Genomic DNA, 21,186 nt, shown 5'->3' on the forward strand with positions numbered 1-21,186 from the left:
GAAGATCCCACATGCCGCGGAGCGGCTGGGCCCGTGAGCCATGGCCGCTGAGCCTGCGCGTCCGGAGCCTGTGCTCCGCAACGGGAGAGGCCACAACAGTGAGAGGCCCACGTACCGCAAAGAAAAAAAATTAAAATTAAAAAATTAAAAAAATATATGATGGACTCATTCGAATTCAAAATCTGCTCCAGGGTCCATGTCAACATTCCACCCTTCATTTCACTGGAACCTACTTTTCTTCTGGTGAACGACCGCCCCTGTCTGGACTTCTCCCCTTTTTCTTCCTATCTGAAATCAGTCACCAGCTAGGTGGGTAGCATCTGCATCTAGTGTAAAGCCCAGAATTCAGCATCTGCCTCGGCAGAATGACCAAGTGCAGATGGCAGCATGTCATGGACAATCAGGGCACTTGTGAACACAGGAAACCGCCGACATTCAACCAACGTATAGATGCCACGGGGACCAAAGGGGTTGCAAACCAGTGGCCCACCAGCAGGAAAGAACCCAGATGGGTTTTATTTGAACTGCACGGTATCTTAAATCTCAGCACTTTCACATAAAAATCAAGATTTCTGCCTTAGAAGCTGGATGAGGTTGCAACGCTGGCCTCACATTTCCACATGGTAACTGTTGGCTAAAGCTGAGAAGCTGCCCCCTTTAGCCACTGTTCACCGCAGACCCCACCACTCCCAGTTACATGGCACCCAGCTGCTTCACCCCCTCCCATGAGCCCACACCCCTGCAGGTATTGAAGGTTGTGCTCCTGGGTCCCCTCTCCCAAGGCAGATCAGATCCAAAGAAATCCTGGATGCCATGGAGCTTCCTAAACTGTAAAGGGTCGGTCCCTTGGAAGGCGCCGTCATTATGCATTTTGTGGGGAGGAACTAGATGGAGAAAATCCCTTTTGCTTATCTCCATTCTCTCTCGCCTTCATCTCAGATCTGGTTCCAGAATCAGCGAGCCAAGTGGCGGAAGCAGAAGACCAGCAGCCTTGAGGCTTCGCCGCAGCCGAGCGAGGCCGACTTGGCCCCGCCCACAAACCCGGACGTGGTCGTGAGTGGCTGAGGCGGAGGGCGGGGGGCGGTCGCGGGCGGGAGAGGGGGTGTGGCTGGGGACCTCCGGAGCTCTGTCTACAGTAAAAAGTGCAAAGGCAATTCTTTTAGAAAGACAGTAGACACGGATGCTCCGGAAGTCACTGCCTCTGTCCCCGTGTCCTCCTCCACTGGGTGACAATCACACTCCTCTCCCTCCTCCGGGGACCCACGTGTATTACTTATGCAAAACTTCCCAGTTTGTGGAGCAGGATCACAGAGTAAAGGGCGGTGCGTGGAGGTCGAGCCCACTAGCTGGGGAGTCAGGCTACCCCGGTTCGAATCCCAGCTCTGCGCTTAGCAGCAGTGTGGCCTGGAAGGGTCACTGTGCCCCTCAGAGGACAGTCAAAGAGTTGATGAGGATGAAACGACCGCTCATCACCTAGGAAATGCTCCCTAAGGCTTAGCCGTCCACTGAGTCAACACAGATTTGGAATGTGTACCCGATGCCAAACAGAAGGGCGCAGCAGTACACAGAATAGACACTCCTATGGGTAACGGTTTGTACAAAGCCATGAGCGACCCTATGAGGTAAGATTTTTAATTTATCCATTTTTGGCTAATGCAGAAACTCGACTCTGAGAAGCAAAGTGACTTTTCCACAACAAACAGTTGCTGTAAATGCCGGGATGGGGACGAGGTTTCCTGGCCCCCCTGGGCATACACTTCTCCCCAGGTTGGTCCCCCATACCCACTCCGAGCTTCCCGAGAGTAACAGGGAAAGGTTGGGAAGCCGAGGGACAGCCCAGGGTAAAGCTCAGGGCTCACTTCTCTCTCCTGGCCTCTCCTTGTGACAGGGCCCCATGCTGCAGCCCCCTGCAGGGCCCAGGCTGGCTCCTCCCACAGGTTACTATCCACCGGCTCAAGGTCAGCTGGCCTCTGTCTGGCTCCCCACCCGGATCGCCCTCCTCCCATGCCACCCATGGGAGACACAGCCTCTCCCAGACCCTCTCATCATCCAGCAGACCTGCATCCCTGCACTTTGCTTTTTTTGCACCTCCGCACCCCAAATGGGGCAACATCTGTGCCACTTCCACACAGGGACCAGACATCCTCTCCTTAGTGGAGCTGCTCTCTTCTCCAGGTGAAGGCAGGTGGCGGGAAGGTACCCAGGTCTCTGGGGGAATCAATCTCACGATCCAAAGACAACCCACAGCCCAGGAAGCCACCCTGAGCTTGTCCCTTGGAAGGTTGCATCAGACTCAGCAGCAAGGTGACCAATAAAGGAAGCTCTCATCTCTCCTGGCCGGTGTCACCCTCCTGCTTACAGACACTGTGTGAGGTCTCAGGATGATCTCCCCGGAAGGAAGAGGTCGTCCTCTTGCACCTGTGCTTCCTCTAATTTGCTGTGTGATCTCCAGCCAGTCACTCACCCCCTCTGGGCCTCATTTGTAACACAGGCAGTTGGACAAGGTGACTTCTGAGGGTCCTTCTGGCCCTTACTTTGGTGAGATGAACTATGGTGAGAACAGAGGCACAGAGGAGACTAAGGAGAGGTTTGTTCATTCATTCATAAGCGCTCACCTACTGAGCGCTTCATAAATGGAATTGGATATTGACATGAACAGCTGAGGCTCTGTGCCCTGAAGCTCAGTCCAGGTTGGTGGAAGGAATGGTACTGACCTCCCCCTGCAAACAGAACATTCGCTCAATGACCTTGCAAGAGGCCCATGTCTAACACATTCCGTTTGGCTTTGATATGAATGTCCTAAAGAGGGCAGGAAATATAGAAACATTTTTTTTAAAATTTAAACAGAATTTAGTGTCTTTGGTTATTCTGCTGGCTTGGGGAGGGATGTTGTCATTTCTGGTTTGAATGAAGGGTAAGAGAGTAAGCTCTTTTCAGAGTTTAACTTCCCAGGATTTGTGCAAGGGGCCTAGTTAGAAGGCCAGCCTCACTCTGTGCTGAAAAACCTAAGAAAGAGGGAGGGAGAGAGAAACTTGGGGTGGTTAACTTTTATGGGCTGGGTTATTTCATAGGCTAATGAGTGGAAGGATTATTCCAACTACTTTGGAGAAGGGGTGGGGATTTCCAGGAATTGGGCCACTGCCCACTTTTGGGCCTTCTATGTAATGGCGCTGGTGGGAGTCTCGTTTAGCATATGCTAATGTATTACAATGAGAGTATAATGAGGCTCAAGGTCTACTGGAAGTCTTCCACTACTTTGGACCTAATTGGTTCTAACCAGTTTATGTCGTATCCTCAACGGCTATCTCATTCTTTTAAAGGTTGTGCCCTGCCCCCCTCCCCCCAGGTTTCAGTACGATCATATAAATATAAAATGAACACGTGCCAACGTTTTATCTAACTCACTAATTAATGGGGGAACCAGTAAGACATCGTAACAGTTCAAAGTAGAATTCAAAGAACAGACACAAGCAGAGGCAATCAGGAATGCTGAAATGAATTACAGAGACAAAAAGGGTCAATGGCCATAGGGAAGTAATCAATGGCATCTCCACCAGGCACAATTCATTTGCATTTCTATAGACAAGTATCATCTGCATTAGTACCAGTTTCCAACAATTATACAGAGTGGAAAAATAGCTCACAGACAATGTAAGGGGAAGAAATTCTGGAAGAGTGCGCTAGACAGAACAGTCTTTTTATGCTTATTTCAAAGTCTTTCACAATTTTTCCTGACCTAAAAGTTACTTAATCTCTCTGGGGATACCAGGACCTGCCTCAGAAGTTAGCTATGAGATTATATGAGATGATATAGACAAGTGTTTTGTACTTGTAAAACACCATGATGTTAGGAAATGATTATTTATTGCCTTTCAAACTCCTCTAGAACTCAAGTTTAAAAGTCTACATCTAGAAAGTGTTTAGAAATACAGTAACATTTCTTTAATATTCATTGACCTTTGATGGTTCAGTTTTTTTAAAGGCTAAACAAGACACAAAATGGGCAAAGAGCAGAAATAAGAGATTCGCAGGAAAAACATATAAATAGATACTAAACATACAAAAATAGTCTCAACCTCATCCATCATTTTAAAATGTAAGTAAAACAGTAATGCAATACTTTTTTTTTTTACCTTTCAGGCTGGCAAATATTTCAAAGTGTTGGTAAGGGCTTGATGAAAGTCACTCTCATATAGAAGGAAGTATAAATTAATAAATTATTTTGGACGATAACTTCACAACTACTCATATTCTAAATGCACATCTCTTTGACTCAGTAATTGTTTTTGCAAGAACTTATCTGATAAATCCACATGGATATAAATACTGTCTATAAGAATGTTCACCAAGGCTTTGTGACAGCAAACCCTGGAAACCACCAAAATAAGACACTGGTTGAGACGACTGATTATAGCATATTCATCCAGCTGTTAAAAATAATGAGAGAGACTGAAATATACTTCATGGGAAACTGTCATTAAGACACATCACTGAATGGAAAAGGCATGTTTCAGAACAATATCATGGTCTCATTTGAGTAAGAAAAGATCAGATGTCCTGCTATTTAAACACATCATCAAAATGTGACGGTTTCTGCACCATAATAAATCCCACCAAAACTTAGTTGCTTGAAATAATGATTTCTTTGGCTCAGGCTTGCCCGGGCTCCTGGTCTAGTCGGTGCTGACTTCGCTGATCTCGGCCGGGCTTGCTCATGTGTCTGCGGTCAGCTAGTCGGTCAGTGGCCACCGGGGGAATCTCAGGTGGCCTTACTCACAGACAGGCCTGGGTTTGGCAGGCTGTTAGCTGAGGCCACAGGGTGACTGGGCCTCAGTAGGCTTCCTCGTAGTGCGGTCACAGGATTCCAAGAGCACACAGGCAGAAGGTACAAGGGCTCTTGAGGCTTGGCCTGAGAATTCACTTCTCACTTCCACTGCATCCCTTGGTGAAAGCAAGTCATAAGGCCAGCCCAGATTCAAGGGGTGGGAAAGCAGTCCTCCTCTTGACAGGAAGAGCTACAAGGTGCATGCCGTGCTTTCCATCCACCATAACTACACCCAAATGAATTTCTCATCTAGACTTCTTCCTTGAATGCTCCTGACACCCCCACTTGACTGTCTAATGTCATCTTGAGGCAGGAGATAGGTGGGCCCCCGGGGCAAACAGGTGGAGTTCGTTCTCTGTGGACCGTACTCCAAGACGAAAACAGCCGGACAATCGAGGGAGGAGGCTGGGCCCTGCCCAGATAGAAGATAAGAGACCACATATGCCTCATTCTCAAGGTCAGGAGACCTCCCTGACTACACATGCACAGAAAAGCTCCTTGGAGGTCAAAAGGGAGGGGGCGCCACCCCATAGTAAGGGATGCTAACTACCCATAGGCCTCTTCAGTAGAATCCATCTTGGCTAAGAGACACGCGCGCACACACACGGGAGGATCCGGAGATGTACCAAATACGGACTCTGAACCAGGCAAATCGAAATGATTGGCCAAAGAAAACCCAGAAGAAATGCCCCAATATGTGATTTAAACTACCACGAGAGCACGACTCTCTCCCTCTCTGAGCCCACCCGTGTGTCTGTCCCCACGTACTGTACTCTGTTTTCTTCTAATAAACACTTTACTTGTTTCACTACTTTCCATCTTTGTGGGAATTCTTTTCTGCAAAGCCGAAGGGCCAGGGCCTTGTCACTGGCCACTGATCGAGTGGCTAGCATTTGGCGCTCTCACCGCTGCAACCCGACCTCAATCTCTGGCTGGGACCGAAACCCTGCTTCAAGCTGCTGCAGGCCGCGGCCACCTGACATCACGCTCAAACTTAACACGTCTAAAAACAAACTCTATTCACTCCCCACCCCAGACCTGCTTCTTTCTCAGCCTTTCTCCTCAGCACATGGCAACGCCTTTCTTCCAGTTTCTCAGGTTCAGAACTTTACAGCAATTTTGATGACTATCTTTTCTTTATAAATATATATTTTTAACTGAAGTATAGTTGATTTACAAAGTTGTGTTAGTTTCAGGTATATAGTAAAGTAATTCAGTTATAAATATATTCTTTTTCCCATTCTTTTCCATTATAGGTTATTATGAATATAGTTCCCTGTGCTAAACAGTAGGTCCTTGTTGTTTATCTATTTTATATATAGTATTGTGTATATGTTAATCCCAAACTCCCAATTTATCCCTCCCCCTCCCTTTCCCCTTTGGTAGCCATAAGGTTGTTTTCCACATCTGTGAGTCTATTTTTGTTTTGTAAATAAGTTCATTGGTATCATTTTTTTAGATTCCACATATAAGTGATATCATATATTCGTCTGATGACTATCTCTTCTAATCAAGCAGCAAACCCAGCATCCAACTCCATCTCCTTGATGCCAGCCACGAGCATCTCCCCACCGTCTCCTTGTGGTCACCTCGCCCCACCGGGGCTCTATTCTTCACTCCGCAGCCAGAGGGATGCTGGGAGAATGTGAGTCAGATCATGACTCAAACCCTCAAGTTCTTCCCTGCCTCACGTGGAATATAGTCAAAAAGCCCTTCCCGTGGCCAACACGGAAGTTTCCGTGGCTCCCATCATTTTCCCCAGGGCTCCCTGCTCCGGCCCTGCTGGCCTCCTACCAGCTGCTGCTCCACAGTGCTGAATATAACCCTACCCCAGGGCTTTTGCACCTCCTGTCACTGCCTGAAATATCCTTTTCTAGCTATTTGCCTGGCTCACTCCCTCACTCAAATAGTACTCAGACAGCCCCCCTCAGGCCATCCTATCTAAGAGAGCACGCACATACACACCTTGTCATTCCCTACCCCTTACCCCATTTTTTAATTTTTACAGTGCTTATCAATACCTGACATATTATGCATTTATTTATTTATTGCCTCTCTCCCAACAGTAGAATGAAAGTTCCATGAGGTCAAGGATATTATCTGATTTGTACACTGCTGTATTCCCAAAACAGTGAACAAAACAGGGCCTGGCACATAGTAGACACTCAATATTTGTTATGTGTGTGTGCGTACTCACATCTATATATCTAGAAAGTTCCTAGACAAATACAAAAAAACCATGACAGCAATTGCTTCCAGAGAGTGGGCTGATGGTCTCACATAATGGAGAGAGGAATATTTGTTTTCCCTGATGCCTGGCAGTGTTTGAATTTTTTGCCCTAAGTATATAATTTTAGAAATTAAATGTTAACAAATAACAGGACAATGGATGCCTTTTCTCACTTCTCTTGTGCTTTACAATACGCCCTTTTGCTATCAAAGAAAATGCTTTTCTTCCTCTTCTGGTGCTGGAGGGGTCCCATGTGGGGCCAGGGGGTCACCCAATGAGCCACTGCGGAGAATCATAGGAGGGGATGGAGGTCTGGAAAGCATCCTCTGGAGGCGGGGAGGGCAGACTCAGGGCACAAGGAGAAGTGGACCAGGAGCTCTGGGACAAAAACCAACGGAGATCAAGTTCATTCACAGAAAAAAACAACACACTGAGCAGGCAGGCTCGGAATCTGAGAAGAAAAGGTGCCGGGCCACGAGCTCTTGGCTGTAGGATGGATTTTTAATGTAATCTCAGGGAAATAAATGCAGAAGATGGTCAGTTGGAAAAGACCTTTTATGGCAATTAGACCAAGAAGCTGATTTGCTGCCTGGTGGTCTAATAAGAGAGCAGATCCTCATAGGAACAGCGGCGATGGCTCGAGAGAAATCCTCCAGTAAATTTCTGAGCAAGATGTTACAGGGGAAATAAGGAAGAGGAGCCCAGGGACTGGGTTCTGGCTCGTAAGCAGATCATCTGCAGAATTCGGCAAAACATGGATTCACTTTCGATAAGGATTTGAGCCCCTGCTCTGGTGACAACTATTGTTTAAAGCTAAGTGGCCCCACCTCGTCACTAAGTCTGGACTCCTGAAATGGAAGAGAGTCAGCTCAAGTAACTGAAGAGTATGAGTGGGGCTGGATCTAAAATTCAGTTATGTGGCCACCTCATTCCCATCTCTCCACTCTGCTTTCCTCTGCGTCAGCCAGACTCTCAAGTCTGAGGGAAAGAGTCTCCCTTTCCTAGGATTATCACAAAGGTCCTGGGATTGGGTGCCACTAGCCACACCCAAGGCACAAAGCTTCCCTCAATCTGTCTATCCCTAAGGTTGAGGGGAGGGTGTGGAATGTTCTGAGGGACCCTAGGGTACAGCCAGAGGTAAAGTCAGCTCCACCCCAACCATGTGGATTGACAGTAGAGGAACAGGGCATCCCCTGGGAAAACTGGGATGCTGCTACCAGAAGAAAGGGAAATGGATTCTGGGTTGACAAATAATAGTCATTCACTAGAGATAGCCCAACATTTTATCTATTTTATACCACATAAGAATGCTTTCAGCTACAAGAAACCAACAGTAGCTTATACCAATGTGAATTTGGATTTCTCATCTAACAAGAAACCTGGAGGTATGGCCAGCATGTGTACGATTCACTTGACCTTTCTCCCATGGACACATAGTGTCTGCGTCAGTTCCAGCCATCACATCTGCACTCAAGTTAGGAAGAAGCAAAGGAACCAGTGTCAGTGATGTCTGTCTCTTCTATCAGGAAAAACAAATAGACTCACAGACACAGAGAACAAACTTGTGGTTGCCAAGGGGGAGGGGAGGTGGGGGAGGGATGGACTGGGAGTTTGGAGTTAGTAGGTGCAAACTAGTATATATAGAATGGATAAACAACAAGGTCCTACTGTAGAGCACAAGGAACTATATTCAATATCCTGGGATAAACCATAATGCAAAAAATATTAAAAAGAATGTATATATGTGTATACCTGAGTCACTTTGCTGTACAGCAGAAACTAACACAACACTGTAAATCAACTATACTTCAATAAAAAAAAATAGATTAAAAAAAAAGCCCTCCCAGAAACCCCCCAGCAGACTTCCACTTAAGACTGTGTAGCCAAAACTTTGTAAAAAGCCACACCGAGATGCAAGGGAAGTTGAGAGAACAAATATTTAGATTCTCCAAGCATGTTTGTTTGATGGAGGCTGGCAGTGGAGGAGAAGGTTGGAAATGGGTGTCTGATAATTCAAAACAACTGTGGCTACCACACAGGCAGTGACTTGCCAGGGTGACAAGGTCAGAAAGCACAGAGCTGGGTCTTGAACTCAGGCCTTCTGAATCCAGAACTATGGCCCTATCTCCTTTGCCATGATTTCTCTAAAAACCAGGCTGGGAGTCAAGAGCAACCAAATAAACAAATTCTTTTTCTTGTACACAAAGGAGGAGAATCATTTAGTTAAAAGATAACAAGCCCCCAAAGATGGAGACAGTAAGTGGCAGGTCATCTGCCTCTCCCTCCTTCTCCCCTCCCAGGGCACTGGTTAGGCTTAACATCTTCCACAGCGGGTCTCTAGGTGCTTTTTATTCAGACTTTCATGGTACAAAACAAACTTCTGACTTGGAATTCAGGAAGCCTGAGCTCTGGTCCCGTACCCATCATGCACAGCAGTGGCCAATTTGCTCCCCGGCTCGACAGCTCAGCTTCCTCAACTCTAAAATAACATTGGTCAAGATGGCTCCTGGGGCCTCTTCCAGTTCTGATGGTCTTTGTTCCTCAGAAAGCCAGGGTCTGAGCCCAACTCGTCACCTGAGTTCCCAGGAGACATTGACTCACTTCCTCGCTGGTCCCCGGGGATCTAGCCGGAAATTGGCTCGAATAAGCACTGACCCCTTCCCCTACCCCCACAAAGGTTCAGTGTTAATGAAAGATCAGGGTTAATTAAAGTGTTTGCCATGAGCCTCAGGCTCTGCAAAGAAAGGTTCCAAATGGAAGCTATTACTAATCTTTCTCTGGGGTCTAAAAAAATTGGACCCCCTCAGGGCTGAGTCACTCCAGCTAATTGTTTGGTTCCTTGATCTGGAGTTAAACGCAGTGGGTGACCAGAAGGAACTCGCTGCATCACAAGAAAGGACTTTTCCACTTCTTACAACAGAGCCCTGCCCTTTGCTAGCATCTTGGGAAGCTGTGAATCTATGGGTGTGCCTGTGCATGTCATGGTGTGTGTGTGTGTGTGTGTGTGTGTGTGTGTGTGTGATCACAGTTTATCTTCACTGTTCTCCTCCATGCTGGGCGTGTTCCAGCTTTATCAAGCCAGTAGTTGACCTTGAGTCTTACAAAGGAACGGGTAGTCTCCAGGATTCGACAAGGGCTCAGTCATCCCATAAACACTTACAGAGTCCTCTTCTGGGTCCTAGAGAAACAAAAACAAGAAGACACTGTCCCTGGCCTCAAGAGTGGATCTGGCAGGAGAGGACAGACACTTAGGTTAGACAGAACATTGGGATCTGGGGGGATATGAGTTAAATGGAGCAGTGCGGGAGCACTGCATTGAGGTGATTCAATCTGCTTAGGGAAACCAGAGAAGACTTCCAGAGAAGGGAACATTTTACTTATACTTCAAGTATTAGTAGGAGTTGAGAGGTAAAGAAGTAGGAGAAAGAACACTCTGGCTGAAGGAATGGTTACATAAATGGGAGCAGAGATGGATTTACTGAAAAGCTATGAAACTTCATTTTCAAGGTTCCTCCTTTGTACGGGTCCCTTCCAAGATCTTGGACTGAATTTGATACTCGTAATATTGCATTCTCTTGCTTTGAAAAGGTCCCCTGAATTGCACAAAACTTAGGCTCCATAAAATATGAATCTGCCTCTGAATCTAAGGAAGGGCACACAAACACAGGAATAAGGATGTCTGGGGCTGCGTTTTTCTTCTACACCAAGCTAGATTCCAAAATCTTCCTTGGTGTAATTAGATAGGAGTCACCTATCCAATCCAGGTACCTGTTCAGACAGTACCTGAATGGATTCTGCAATCCCAGCATTATTGCATAAAGACAACAAAAGGATGGGCTGCAGATGGCTGAACCCACAAGCAACCTGGAAGGAGAACTCAATGGAGCTTTCTCTGTAGACTTCAACTCAGCCAACTATCAAGGGCAGGCTCTGTTTCCTAACAGCAATGCCCAGCTATTTATACTAAAGCCCTCGTGAAGATCCTCAAAGCACTGTGACCAAGGAATGGATCTGGTTGTGGTTTTGAGCACCCTGTGTGTCCCATGCCATGCTCAAACCATGCTACTGCATCTGGGGTCTCTAGTCCTCACTTCCAGGCCCTCAAGAGCATGTCTTGATCTCTGTTGGTTCATCTGCTTGAAGTCGAGGTTGAAGCCTTGACTTTATACTTATATCATTAGATATTTGAAGCTTTCAGATGCTCCAGAGAAGATCGACCCTCTGCTGTCCTTCTTCATGGAGCAGCAGGTTGTGGACAGCTACCTGGGTGTCTCTCTCTAGCCCCATCACCCTGTGCTCTCAGCCACTGGAGGTCCCTCCCCATTGGCGTCGCCAGAGTGAGCCTTCCAAGAAGACAAGCACCAGTACCTAAGTGCTCACGGAGCCTCTGCTAACAGTGTTCGCTAATGTCTCATTGGCCAAAGAGAGTCACATGACCACTCCCCCATGTGGGCGGAGGCTACATAATCGAGTGACCACCCAGAAGTGTGGTTCAGCGGGGGTCACCAGCATAACTGTCTGCCCCATGGTGCGTGACCCTGAGCAACTTAATTCAAGAAAGGGAATTTCTCTATACTTCATTTTCTTCATCTAGAAAGTGCAGGAGCTAAAATCAAGGCTCTCAGCAGTCCCTTCTCCTATCAGCCTTCCTATAATGACAAAATCACAAAGGAAACGAACCTTGAAGAGTTGGCTGAGACAAAACAAAACTTCACTTTGAATAATATAATACATATATAAATGTTATATATGTATAAGATATATAAGGTTTATTTGTATAAATACAAGGTTTACTTCAGACCAAAAAACCAAATGGGAAAGTTCCTGAAGAAAGAGAGGTGGCTTATCAGTAACCCATGAAAAAGAGGCTTAGGGGATTTATTCAAAGTGAGCTTAGGGCTTCCCTGGTGGCACAGTGATTAAGAATCCGCCTACCAATGCAGGGGACACGGGTTCGAGCCCTGGTCCGGGACGATCCCACATGCCGCGGAGCAACTAAGCCCGTGCGCCACAACTACTGAGCCTGTGCTCTAGAGCCCGCGAGCCACAACTATTGAGCCCGTGTGCCACAACTACTGAAGCCCACGCGCCTAGAGCCCATGTTCTGCAACAAGAGAAGCCACCACCATGAGAAGCCTGAACACTGCCACTAAGAGTACCCCCCGCTCGCCACAGCTAGAGAAAGCCCGTGATCAGCAACGAAGACCCAACGCAGCCAACAGTAAATAAATAAATAGATTTTTTAAGTGAGCTTAGTGGAAGTCAGCAGTGTGCTGCAGCCCCAGAATGAGTTAAGGGAGCCTTTGGCTGCATGAACAGAAATATGAGGTACAGAATGAGGGGTGTGGGTGATACTTCTTTTCTATAATCCAGCAACAGCTGGAGTGATGCATTCCTTTCTTGGTGCCTCTTTTTAAGAGAGAAGGGTAGACAGAAGAGATGTTCAGAAGACATGACCTAGAGAGAGATCAGACTGACAACATCTAAACCCCCATCAGTTTCCGCCTCATTTAACAGTGGAACAACACTCCACTGTGTGACTCCTAAACATTAGGTAGTGGGGAGCACACACCACCATCTGTGAACTGTTCTCCCCTAAAAAAGAAAAAAAAAAAAGAAGTTGACTCCAATTATACTGTAGACTTAACTACCTATTTCAGGAAGTATAGACAATAGAAGAATAATTTGAATCAAATACCAGGAAGAAGCAATCAGTCATATTCAGAATATGGGATAGTCAACAGAACAAATGATTGTGTTCCTCCAACAAATCTGTAGCATGGAAAAGACAGGGAAGGAATTATTAAAGAGTAAAAGAAACAGGAGATATAATAAGCAAATGCAATATATGAATCTTTTCTGGATCTTGATTTTGTAAATCATAAAATCTCGAATACAATCAAGGAACTCTGAACATGAGTAAGAGAGGATATTGAAATTTTCTGTTAATTGTGTTGATTGTCAAAATAACATGGTCAGGGCTGCCCTGGTGGCGCAGTGGTGGGGAGTCCGCCTACCTATGCGGGGGACGCGGGTTCGTGCCCCGGTCCGGGAGGATCCCACATGCCGCGGAGCGACTGGGCCCGTGAGCCACGGCCGCTGAGCCTGCACGTCCGGAGCCTGTGCTCTGCAACGGGAGAGGCCACGGCGGTGAGAGGCCCGCGTACCGCAAAACAAAATAAATAAATAACATGGTCAGGTTTTTTAACATCCCTTTTTTGTTAGTGATACATACTACAATCTTATGGATGAAAAGATGTAATGTTTGGGATTTGCTTCAAACTACTTCAGCAAACAAACACACAAACAAAACAGAGGAGGAGAGAACAGAGAAACCTTGTCTGGCAAAAATGATCATAGCTGTGGAAACTTACTGATGAGCGTGCGGTAGTTCATAAGCTATCCTCTCTAGTTTTGTACATGCTAGAAATTTTTCCTAATAAAGAAATTTTAATCCAGAAGCCATTCATTTAAAAGAGGGAGTGCAGAGCAGAAAAAAAAAATGACCTGGAAGGCACAGGAGCACAGGTTCTAAAAGCCAGGTCTCCTGAGGGTCGCATGAAAGCACCGGGTATGTTTGGGACACAGGTGAGGGATTCCAGGAAATCTAAGGTTTGAAGCGCTCGTCAGGAGAAAGAGGGAAGACTCGCTCTGTGCAAGCACCCCAGAGGGCAGCATCAGGGACCAATACAGGAATTATAGGAAGAGAAGTTTAAGGCCAATGCAAAGAACACTGGAACTAGGTTTTCCAAAGGTCCCTTCTCCCTCACCTCTCTGACTTCCTCTTCTCCTGCAGCCCTCGGTGAGCCCCTCGTTCCAACCACACTAAATCTTCTGAGGCTCCTGGAACACAGCAGGTACATTCCTATCTCACACCCTTTGCCCTGCATTTTCCTTGGCTAGGAATGCCCTCCCCTCTCCCCAGCTATTGGAATTCTACTCATGCTTCAAGGCCCCACTCAAACGCTGCCCTGCCTGCCTTGCCCTTGATCTCTCCTTTGAAGTAATTGCTCAGAATCTGCTGGTGGCTGTTACATGCATAGCTCTATAGATAGATATCAAAGATAAGTTATAAATTACCTTTTATAATGATTCCTCCTTTTCACTCCCACAACTCTGTGTACCTTTATTGTGATAATAGTGGCCTCCATGTATGGAGGGTCCTACCATGAGCCAAATGCTTTAATTCTCACCCCAGTCCTATGACATAGGCACGTAAGTGTCAGAGGGGGATGCAACTGAATGTCACACAGCAAAGGTCTGATTTCAACTCAGACTTGCCCGATGCCAAAGCTTTAAACGAATGTATATGTTATATACGTTTATATGTTATATACGTTTATAACATATACAGTATATATATGTACATATATGTGCATATGTATATATACTATTCTTTATACTATGAATGTATAAAGGGTGTCTGTATACGTGTGTGTGTATACACTCCTCCCCCTATTCATAGAGTCTGTTTTCCTTTCTAGTACACTGTCTGGCATACGGTAAATGCCCCATAAATATTTGACGAAGGATGCATAGATTAATGAATAAATCCAGCATTATGACTAGTTATACAGACGCTTTTCCCCACAAAGCCCCACCGCGGTAGACTCTGTACAACAGAATAAATAAATGGGACTAGGCTCCGGGATTCCACACAGGATAGAAGGGCAGTCCAAGTGGCAAGAGTGGCAGGGGCCTGCCAAGGTCCCCAGGAAGTCGAGGGGGTGACAAAGGGAGGGGAGTTGCCGACAGGGTCCCTGTGGGACCACCACCCGGGCTGTCATCAGCCCAGGCTGCTCCTAGCCGTTCCTGGAGCCAGCGGGGGCGGGGGGGTAGCGGGGGAAGAAAGCCTCTCTCTTCTTCCCCAGCTGCCAGGGCCCTGACCGCTGTGTGACCCCTGGGGTGGGGACCTGTACTCCCTAGGGGAGGAAGGTTACAGCCCTGTTATCAGCAGGAGGCAATGAAGCCATTTCGTGATAATTAGAATCCTAACCAATTTAAGTCATTTACAGCTCTCAAACAATTCCCTGGTGATTCTTATCTCCCCAAGAATCCTGAGATGTTATTCGAAAGGGGTAATAAACTAAGAACCTGGTTGGGGGTGGGGAATGAAGACAGAGGACAAGGAGGAAAGATGGCCTCCCAGGGTGATGGGAAAAGAGGAAAATTTTTAGGGCCCCATTCGCCTGCCTGGTCCTTCATCGGATGTGGGCAAGGCAGGCCTATCCTTGTGGATTTTGTAAGAGAAAAGTGTTCCGTCTCTAGAAGGTTCCTCTCTAGAATCATGAGATCTTGGCTAGAAAAGCTGAAGAAACACCTAGGAAAGTATTTCCCAAATCAGAAACCCTGGACATCTGTGGTTCGTGAGATGTTCATGGGTGTTGGATGAAAATATTCCTAAGGTGAATGGGTTTGGGAAATTCATAAACTGTGACTCCCTCGTAGAAATCACAGGCCTCACTGCATCTCAAAGATTCTGGCAAGACTTATAGGAAAGAAACTAAGATCTACAGGAAAGTTTAACTCAGTGAAATACAGTGTGTTCAGACTTTGACCACTGAACCTTTTCACCCCCACAGGAAATCTATTAATAACAACACAAGAAGCCTCTAGAAATATGGATCTTTTTATCCTAGTTTCCTTCTCATTCTTGGACTGCAGTTAAACTGAGTGGCTTTCTGTTCTATAACACACCCCTAGTTAGGACAAGTATTTGCATTCAACAGTGGGCAGTCAGCCATCTGTGGATACCTTTGGAAGATAATGCGGGACAACCTCTATTTTTTTGGTCTTACCTGAGAGGCCATGTGAAAGCGGAAAAGGAAAGGAAAAAGAGACTCTTTTGACAAACCAAAAATTGGATCACCAACTGGCCTCACCTCCAAAGGTGATAGGAAGAGACTTAGTCTGTGGATACCAAAAGGGCAGAATTGATCCAGTTAAAGAAGGAACTTTCTGACAGTCAAAGCCGCAGACAGCGGAACAGATGGCCTCAGGAAGGAATGAGCTCCCTGACAACATGTGCGTATGAGCCAAAGCTGAACAGCCCCTTAGCGGTGTAGTACTCAGTCAGTTAGTAAATACTTGAGAATCTGTATTGTTCAAAGCACTGAGTGAAGGCAGAAAAATAGTGATGAGCAAAGTCCCTGCTGTATGTGCGCTTATATTCTGATGGGGAGGGAAGAGAAACAGGTAAGAGCCAAGTAAACAAAGATAAATGTATTAATGACAGAGAACTATAAAGATCTTAAAACAGTGATGTCCAAGTAGTGGGAGAGAGGCTAGTGAAGTTATGGTGGCCAGGCAAAGCCTCCATGGGATCAAGACACCTGAGCTAGGGCTTCCCTGGTGGCGCAGTGGTTGAGAGTCCGCCTGCCGATGCAGGGGACACGGGCTCGTGCCCTGGTCCGGGAAGATCCCACATGCCGCGGAGCGGCTGGGCCCGTGAGCCATGGCCGCTGAGCCTGCGCGTCCGGAGCCTGTGCTCCGCAACGGGAGAGGCCACAACAGTGAGAGGGCCGCGTACCGCAAAAAAAAAAAAAAAAAAAAAAAAAAGACACCTGAGCTGAGAGCTAAGCTCTAGGAACAGTGAACGAAGCATACAGTTCAACATGTCCAAGGGCTCTGCAGTGGAAATACTTTGAGTGTATTCAGAGAACCAAAGGGAGGCCAGTGTGGTGAGTGGGGCTGGGAGAACACTGTGGATGAGGGAGGAAAGGTACAGCACAGCCTAGCATCAGTGGCCTAGACAACCCCATGCATCCTTCTGGTTCTGAGAATCTTTGACGGCACCCCTGACTGATCAGATTGAGATCGTAGCGTCCCTCTCCCTTGACAAATGTCAACAATTTCAGGCTCAAGCCTCAGTTTGCTCATCTGACAACCGGAAGCTGTAAACTTTGCAAAAATGCTACCCAGATAAGGGACTATGTACTTAGCAAGCACAGAATCAGTAACATGTGCCATTCTAAACACTTTATAATATTACTCATTGACCCCTCCTAATATCCCTAGGAGGTAGACACTGGTAGTATTCCTATTTTATCAAAGGGAAACTGAGGCACTTGGCACATTCAATCCTAGTAGATGCTAAGAACATCATAGCTACTGTATGCTTTGATTTAAAAGTTTCCAGGAGATGGAACTAAAATATTTTCCATGGTCTTTGTGCTTCCCCACCCCCACTTTCGGAGCTCCCAATCTGGAGCATATACATGTCCTTATAGATTCTCAGTAAAGAATTATTCAGTTGAGGGCTTCCCTGGTGGCGCAGTGGTTGCGCGTCCGCCTGCCGATGCAGGGGAACCGGGTTCGCGCCCCGGTCTGGGAGGATCCCACATGCCGCGGAGCGGCTGGGCCCGTGAGCCATGGCCGCTGAGCCTGCGCGTCCGGAGCCTGTGCTCCGCAACGGGAGAGGCCACAACAGAGGGAGGCCCGCATACCACAAAAAAAAAAAAAAAAAAAAAAAAAGAATTATTCAGTTGAGTCATGTGGCACCAATAAATACAACCCACCTCCAGAGCGTGAGGATAACTAAGAGTCTTGCAGTCATCCCTATCAAATTCCAACAGCATATTTCACAGAAATAGAAAAAGCAATCCCCAAATTCTTATAAAACCACAAAAGACCCAGATAGCTAAAGAAATCTTGAGAAAGAAGATTGCAAACTATATTACAAAGCTATGGTAATCAAAACAGTATAGTACTGACATAAAAACAGACACATAGACCAATGGAATAGAATAGAGTACCCAGATAAAACCCAAATAAAACCACACATATATGGTCAACTAATCTAATCCTTGACAAGGATGCCAAGAATACACAATGGTGAAGGGATAAATAAATGGTGTTTGGAAAATTGACTATCCAATGCAAAAGAATAAAACTGAACTCTTACACCACTCACAGAAATCAACTCAAAATGGATTAAAGACAAATATAAGACTTGAAACCATAAAACTTCTAGAAGAAAACATAGGGGAAAGCTCCCTGGCATTGATCTTGGCAGTGATTTTTTCGGATGTAACACCAAAAGCACAGGCAACAAAAGCAAAATTAAACAAATGGGATTACATCAAACCAAAAGGCTTCTGCACAGCAAGGAAACCATCAACAAAAGTAAAAGGCAACCTGCAGAATGTGAGAAAATATTTGCAAACCATATATCCAATAAATGGTTAACATTCAAAATATACAAGGAACTTTCACAACTCAATAGCAAAAAAATAAACAAACAATTAAAAAAACCCCCAAATAACCCATTTTTAAAATGGGCAAAGGACCTCAAAAGACATTTTTCCAAAGACAACATACAAATGGCCAACAAGTACATGAAAAGGGGCTTAACATCACTAATCATCAGGGAAATGCAAGTCAAAAGCAGAATGAGATATCACCTCACACCTGTTAGCATGGCTATTGTCAAAATGACAACAGATAAGTATTGACAAGGGTGTAGAGAAAAGGGAACTCTTGTGCACTGTTGGTGGGAATGTAAATTGGTACAGCCATTATGGAAAACATTATAGGGGTTCCTCAAAAAACTAAAAAGTAGAACTACCATGTGATCCAACAATCCCACTACCAGGTATATATCCAAATGAAATGAAATCAGTATCTCAAAAAGATATCTGCATTCCATGTTCATTGCAGTGTTACTCATAATAGCCAAGATATGGAAACAACATGTGTCCCTCTATAGATGAATGGATGAAGAAGATACAGTATGTACATACACATAATGGAATATTATTCAGCCATAAAAAAGGATCACCTGCCATTTGGAACAACATGGAAGAATCTGGCAGACATTATGCTAAGTGAAATTAGCCAGACAGAGAAAGACAAATGCTGTATGATCTCACTTACATGTGAAATATTAAAAAGTTGAACTCATAGAACCAGAGAGTAGAACCATGATTACTGGGGGCTGGGGGCTGGGGGAAATGGGGAGAGGTTGCTCAAAGGGTACAAACTTTCAGTTATAAGATGAATAAGTTCTGGGGATGTAATGTGCAGCTTGGCAGCTACAGTTAATAATACTCTATTGCAGTCTTGAAATTTGCTAAGAGAATAGATCCTCAGTGTTCTCACCACATGGAAAAAAGAAATAACTATGTGAGGTGATAGACGTGTTAATTAATTTGACTGTGATAATCACTTCACAATGTATACGTATATCAAACCATCACGTTGTACACCTTAAATACATACAATTTTTATTTGCCAATCATACCTTGGTAAAACTGGGGGTCGGGGGGAGTCTTAAAGGAGAGGGTACTGCACAACTATAGGACCACAAGGGAACTCATATTTGTTTAGCCTCTAATCTGCATCACATCCCCGTGGGGTTTGGATTATAATCCCCATTGTATAGCTTGTGAAAAATGAGGCTCAAGTAAAATCTATGGTCACCCATAATAAGTAGTAGAGCTTCATACTCCAAAGAGTTTCCCCCAGACCCAGTCCACGTGGACTCTGGGTGGGGGGAGGAGGAGCATCTAGCCTTCAAGAGATAATTTCCTTATTGAGGGAGTGGGTGTCTCTCCCACCCGGGATATAATAGGTCCAATTCATGAGAACCAAACAGTACACTTACACCTCAGAGGGAAAAATAAGTATAAGTTCCCTCCTATGCTTAAAAAAAAAAAAAAAGGTATCTTTATTACAAAATATATATTTAACACATTTTACCGTGTTAAAACGTTTTTAAAAGATTGAGAAAAAAAGATCTCATAAAGCAAACAAGGGTATTATTTAATATCTTTCCATTTAACCTTCCTGCAGTCAATTTATTCAAAACACTAACCTTTTCTGAGCCTTTGGCTCAGACTATTTTCTCATTATACATCCACATCCGTGGGCGTGTGCATCTGTATTTTCATGAACCTCTAACTAAGATGCAGCATTTCCTTCCATTAAGACTGCAGACAAAAAATTACACAGTGGTGTATTCACAGTACCTATGACCTGCAGATACCTCAAAATATCTAATGTATTAATAAAGAAGCACATGTATGCCACAGTATCACAACTGTTTTACTACTTTGACAGCTGGATTCCAGTATAATTAATTACCTTTAAAATCTGTATTTTATGTCATCAATTCATTATTCAGAGAAACGGTCATGAGTTTTGCCAGACAGCCAGAAGATTCTACGGTTCCAAAAAGCTAAGAACCCCACCTCCACAGGAAGCCTTCCTTCTCCGCCAGGGGCTTCTGACGACGAGACCCCAAAAGCCTTTTGTGACTTTTTTTTTTTAACATCTTTATTGGAGTATAATTGCTTTACAATGGCGTGTTAGTTTCTGCTGATGTATATCCCCATATCCCCTCCCTCTTGCGTCTCCCTCCCACCCTCCCTATCCCACCCCTCTAGGTGGTCACAAAGCACTGAGCTGATCTCCCTGTGCTATGCAGCTGCTTCCCACGAGCTATCTATTTTACATTTGGTAGTATATATATGTGTCAATGTTACTCTCTCACTTCGTCCCAGCTTATCCTTCCCCCTCCCCATGTCCTCAAGTCCATTCTCTGTGTCTGTCTTTATTCCTGTCCTACCCCTAGGTTCATCAGAACCATTTTATTTTAGATTCCATACATATGCGTTAGCATATTGTATTTGTTTTTCTCTTTCTGACTTGACTTCACTTGTATGACAGACTCTAGATCCATCCAAAACGAATAACTCAATTTTGTTTCTTTTTGTGGCTGAGTAATATTCCATTGTATATGTGTGCCACATCTTCTTTACCCATTCACCTGCCGATCGACACTTAAGTTGCTTCCATGTCCTGGCTATTGTAAATAGTGCTGCAATGAACATTGTGGTACGTGACTCTTTTTGAATTATGGTTTTCTCAGGGTATATGCCCAGTAGTGGGATTGCTAGGCCATATGGTAGTTCTATTTTTAGTTTTTATTGTTCTGTTTTGTTTTGTTTTTAACATCTTTATTGGAGTATAATTGCTTTACAATGGTGTGTTAGTTTCTGCTTTACAACAAAGTGAATCAGTTATAGATATACATATGTTCCCATATCTCCTCCCTCTTGCACCTCCCTCCCACCCTCCCTATCCCACCCCTCTAGGCGGTCACAAAGCACCGAGCTGATCTCCCTGTGCT

The 21,186-nt window shown here is 45.2% G+C and overlaps 1 protein-coding gene across 1 annotated transcript in view; it reads left to right on the plus strand.

The window, feature by feature from the left end:
• The window catches only part of ISX (intestine specific homeobox), a 166,998-nt gene that overhangs the window by 15,837 nt on the left and 129,975 nt on the right, over positions 1–21,186 (plus strand). Inside the window, 3 exon segments of the mRNA XM_055085703.1 lie at positions 940–1,053; positions 1,889–2,077; positions 2,079–2,185. Of these exon segments, the coding sequence (XP_054941678.1) occupies positions 940–1,053; positions 1,889–2,077; positions 2,079–2,185 (410 nt within the window).

The sequence above is a fragment of the Physeter macrocephalus genome, chromosome 6, assembly GCF_002837175.3.
Source record: "Physeter macrocephalus isolate SW-GA chromosome 6, ASM283717v5, whole genome shotgun sequence".
Classification (NCBI taxonomy): Eukaryota; Metazoa; Chordata; class Mammalia; order Artiodactyla; family Physeteridae; genus Physeter; species Physeter macrocephalus.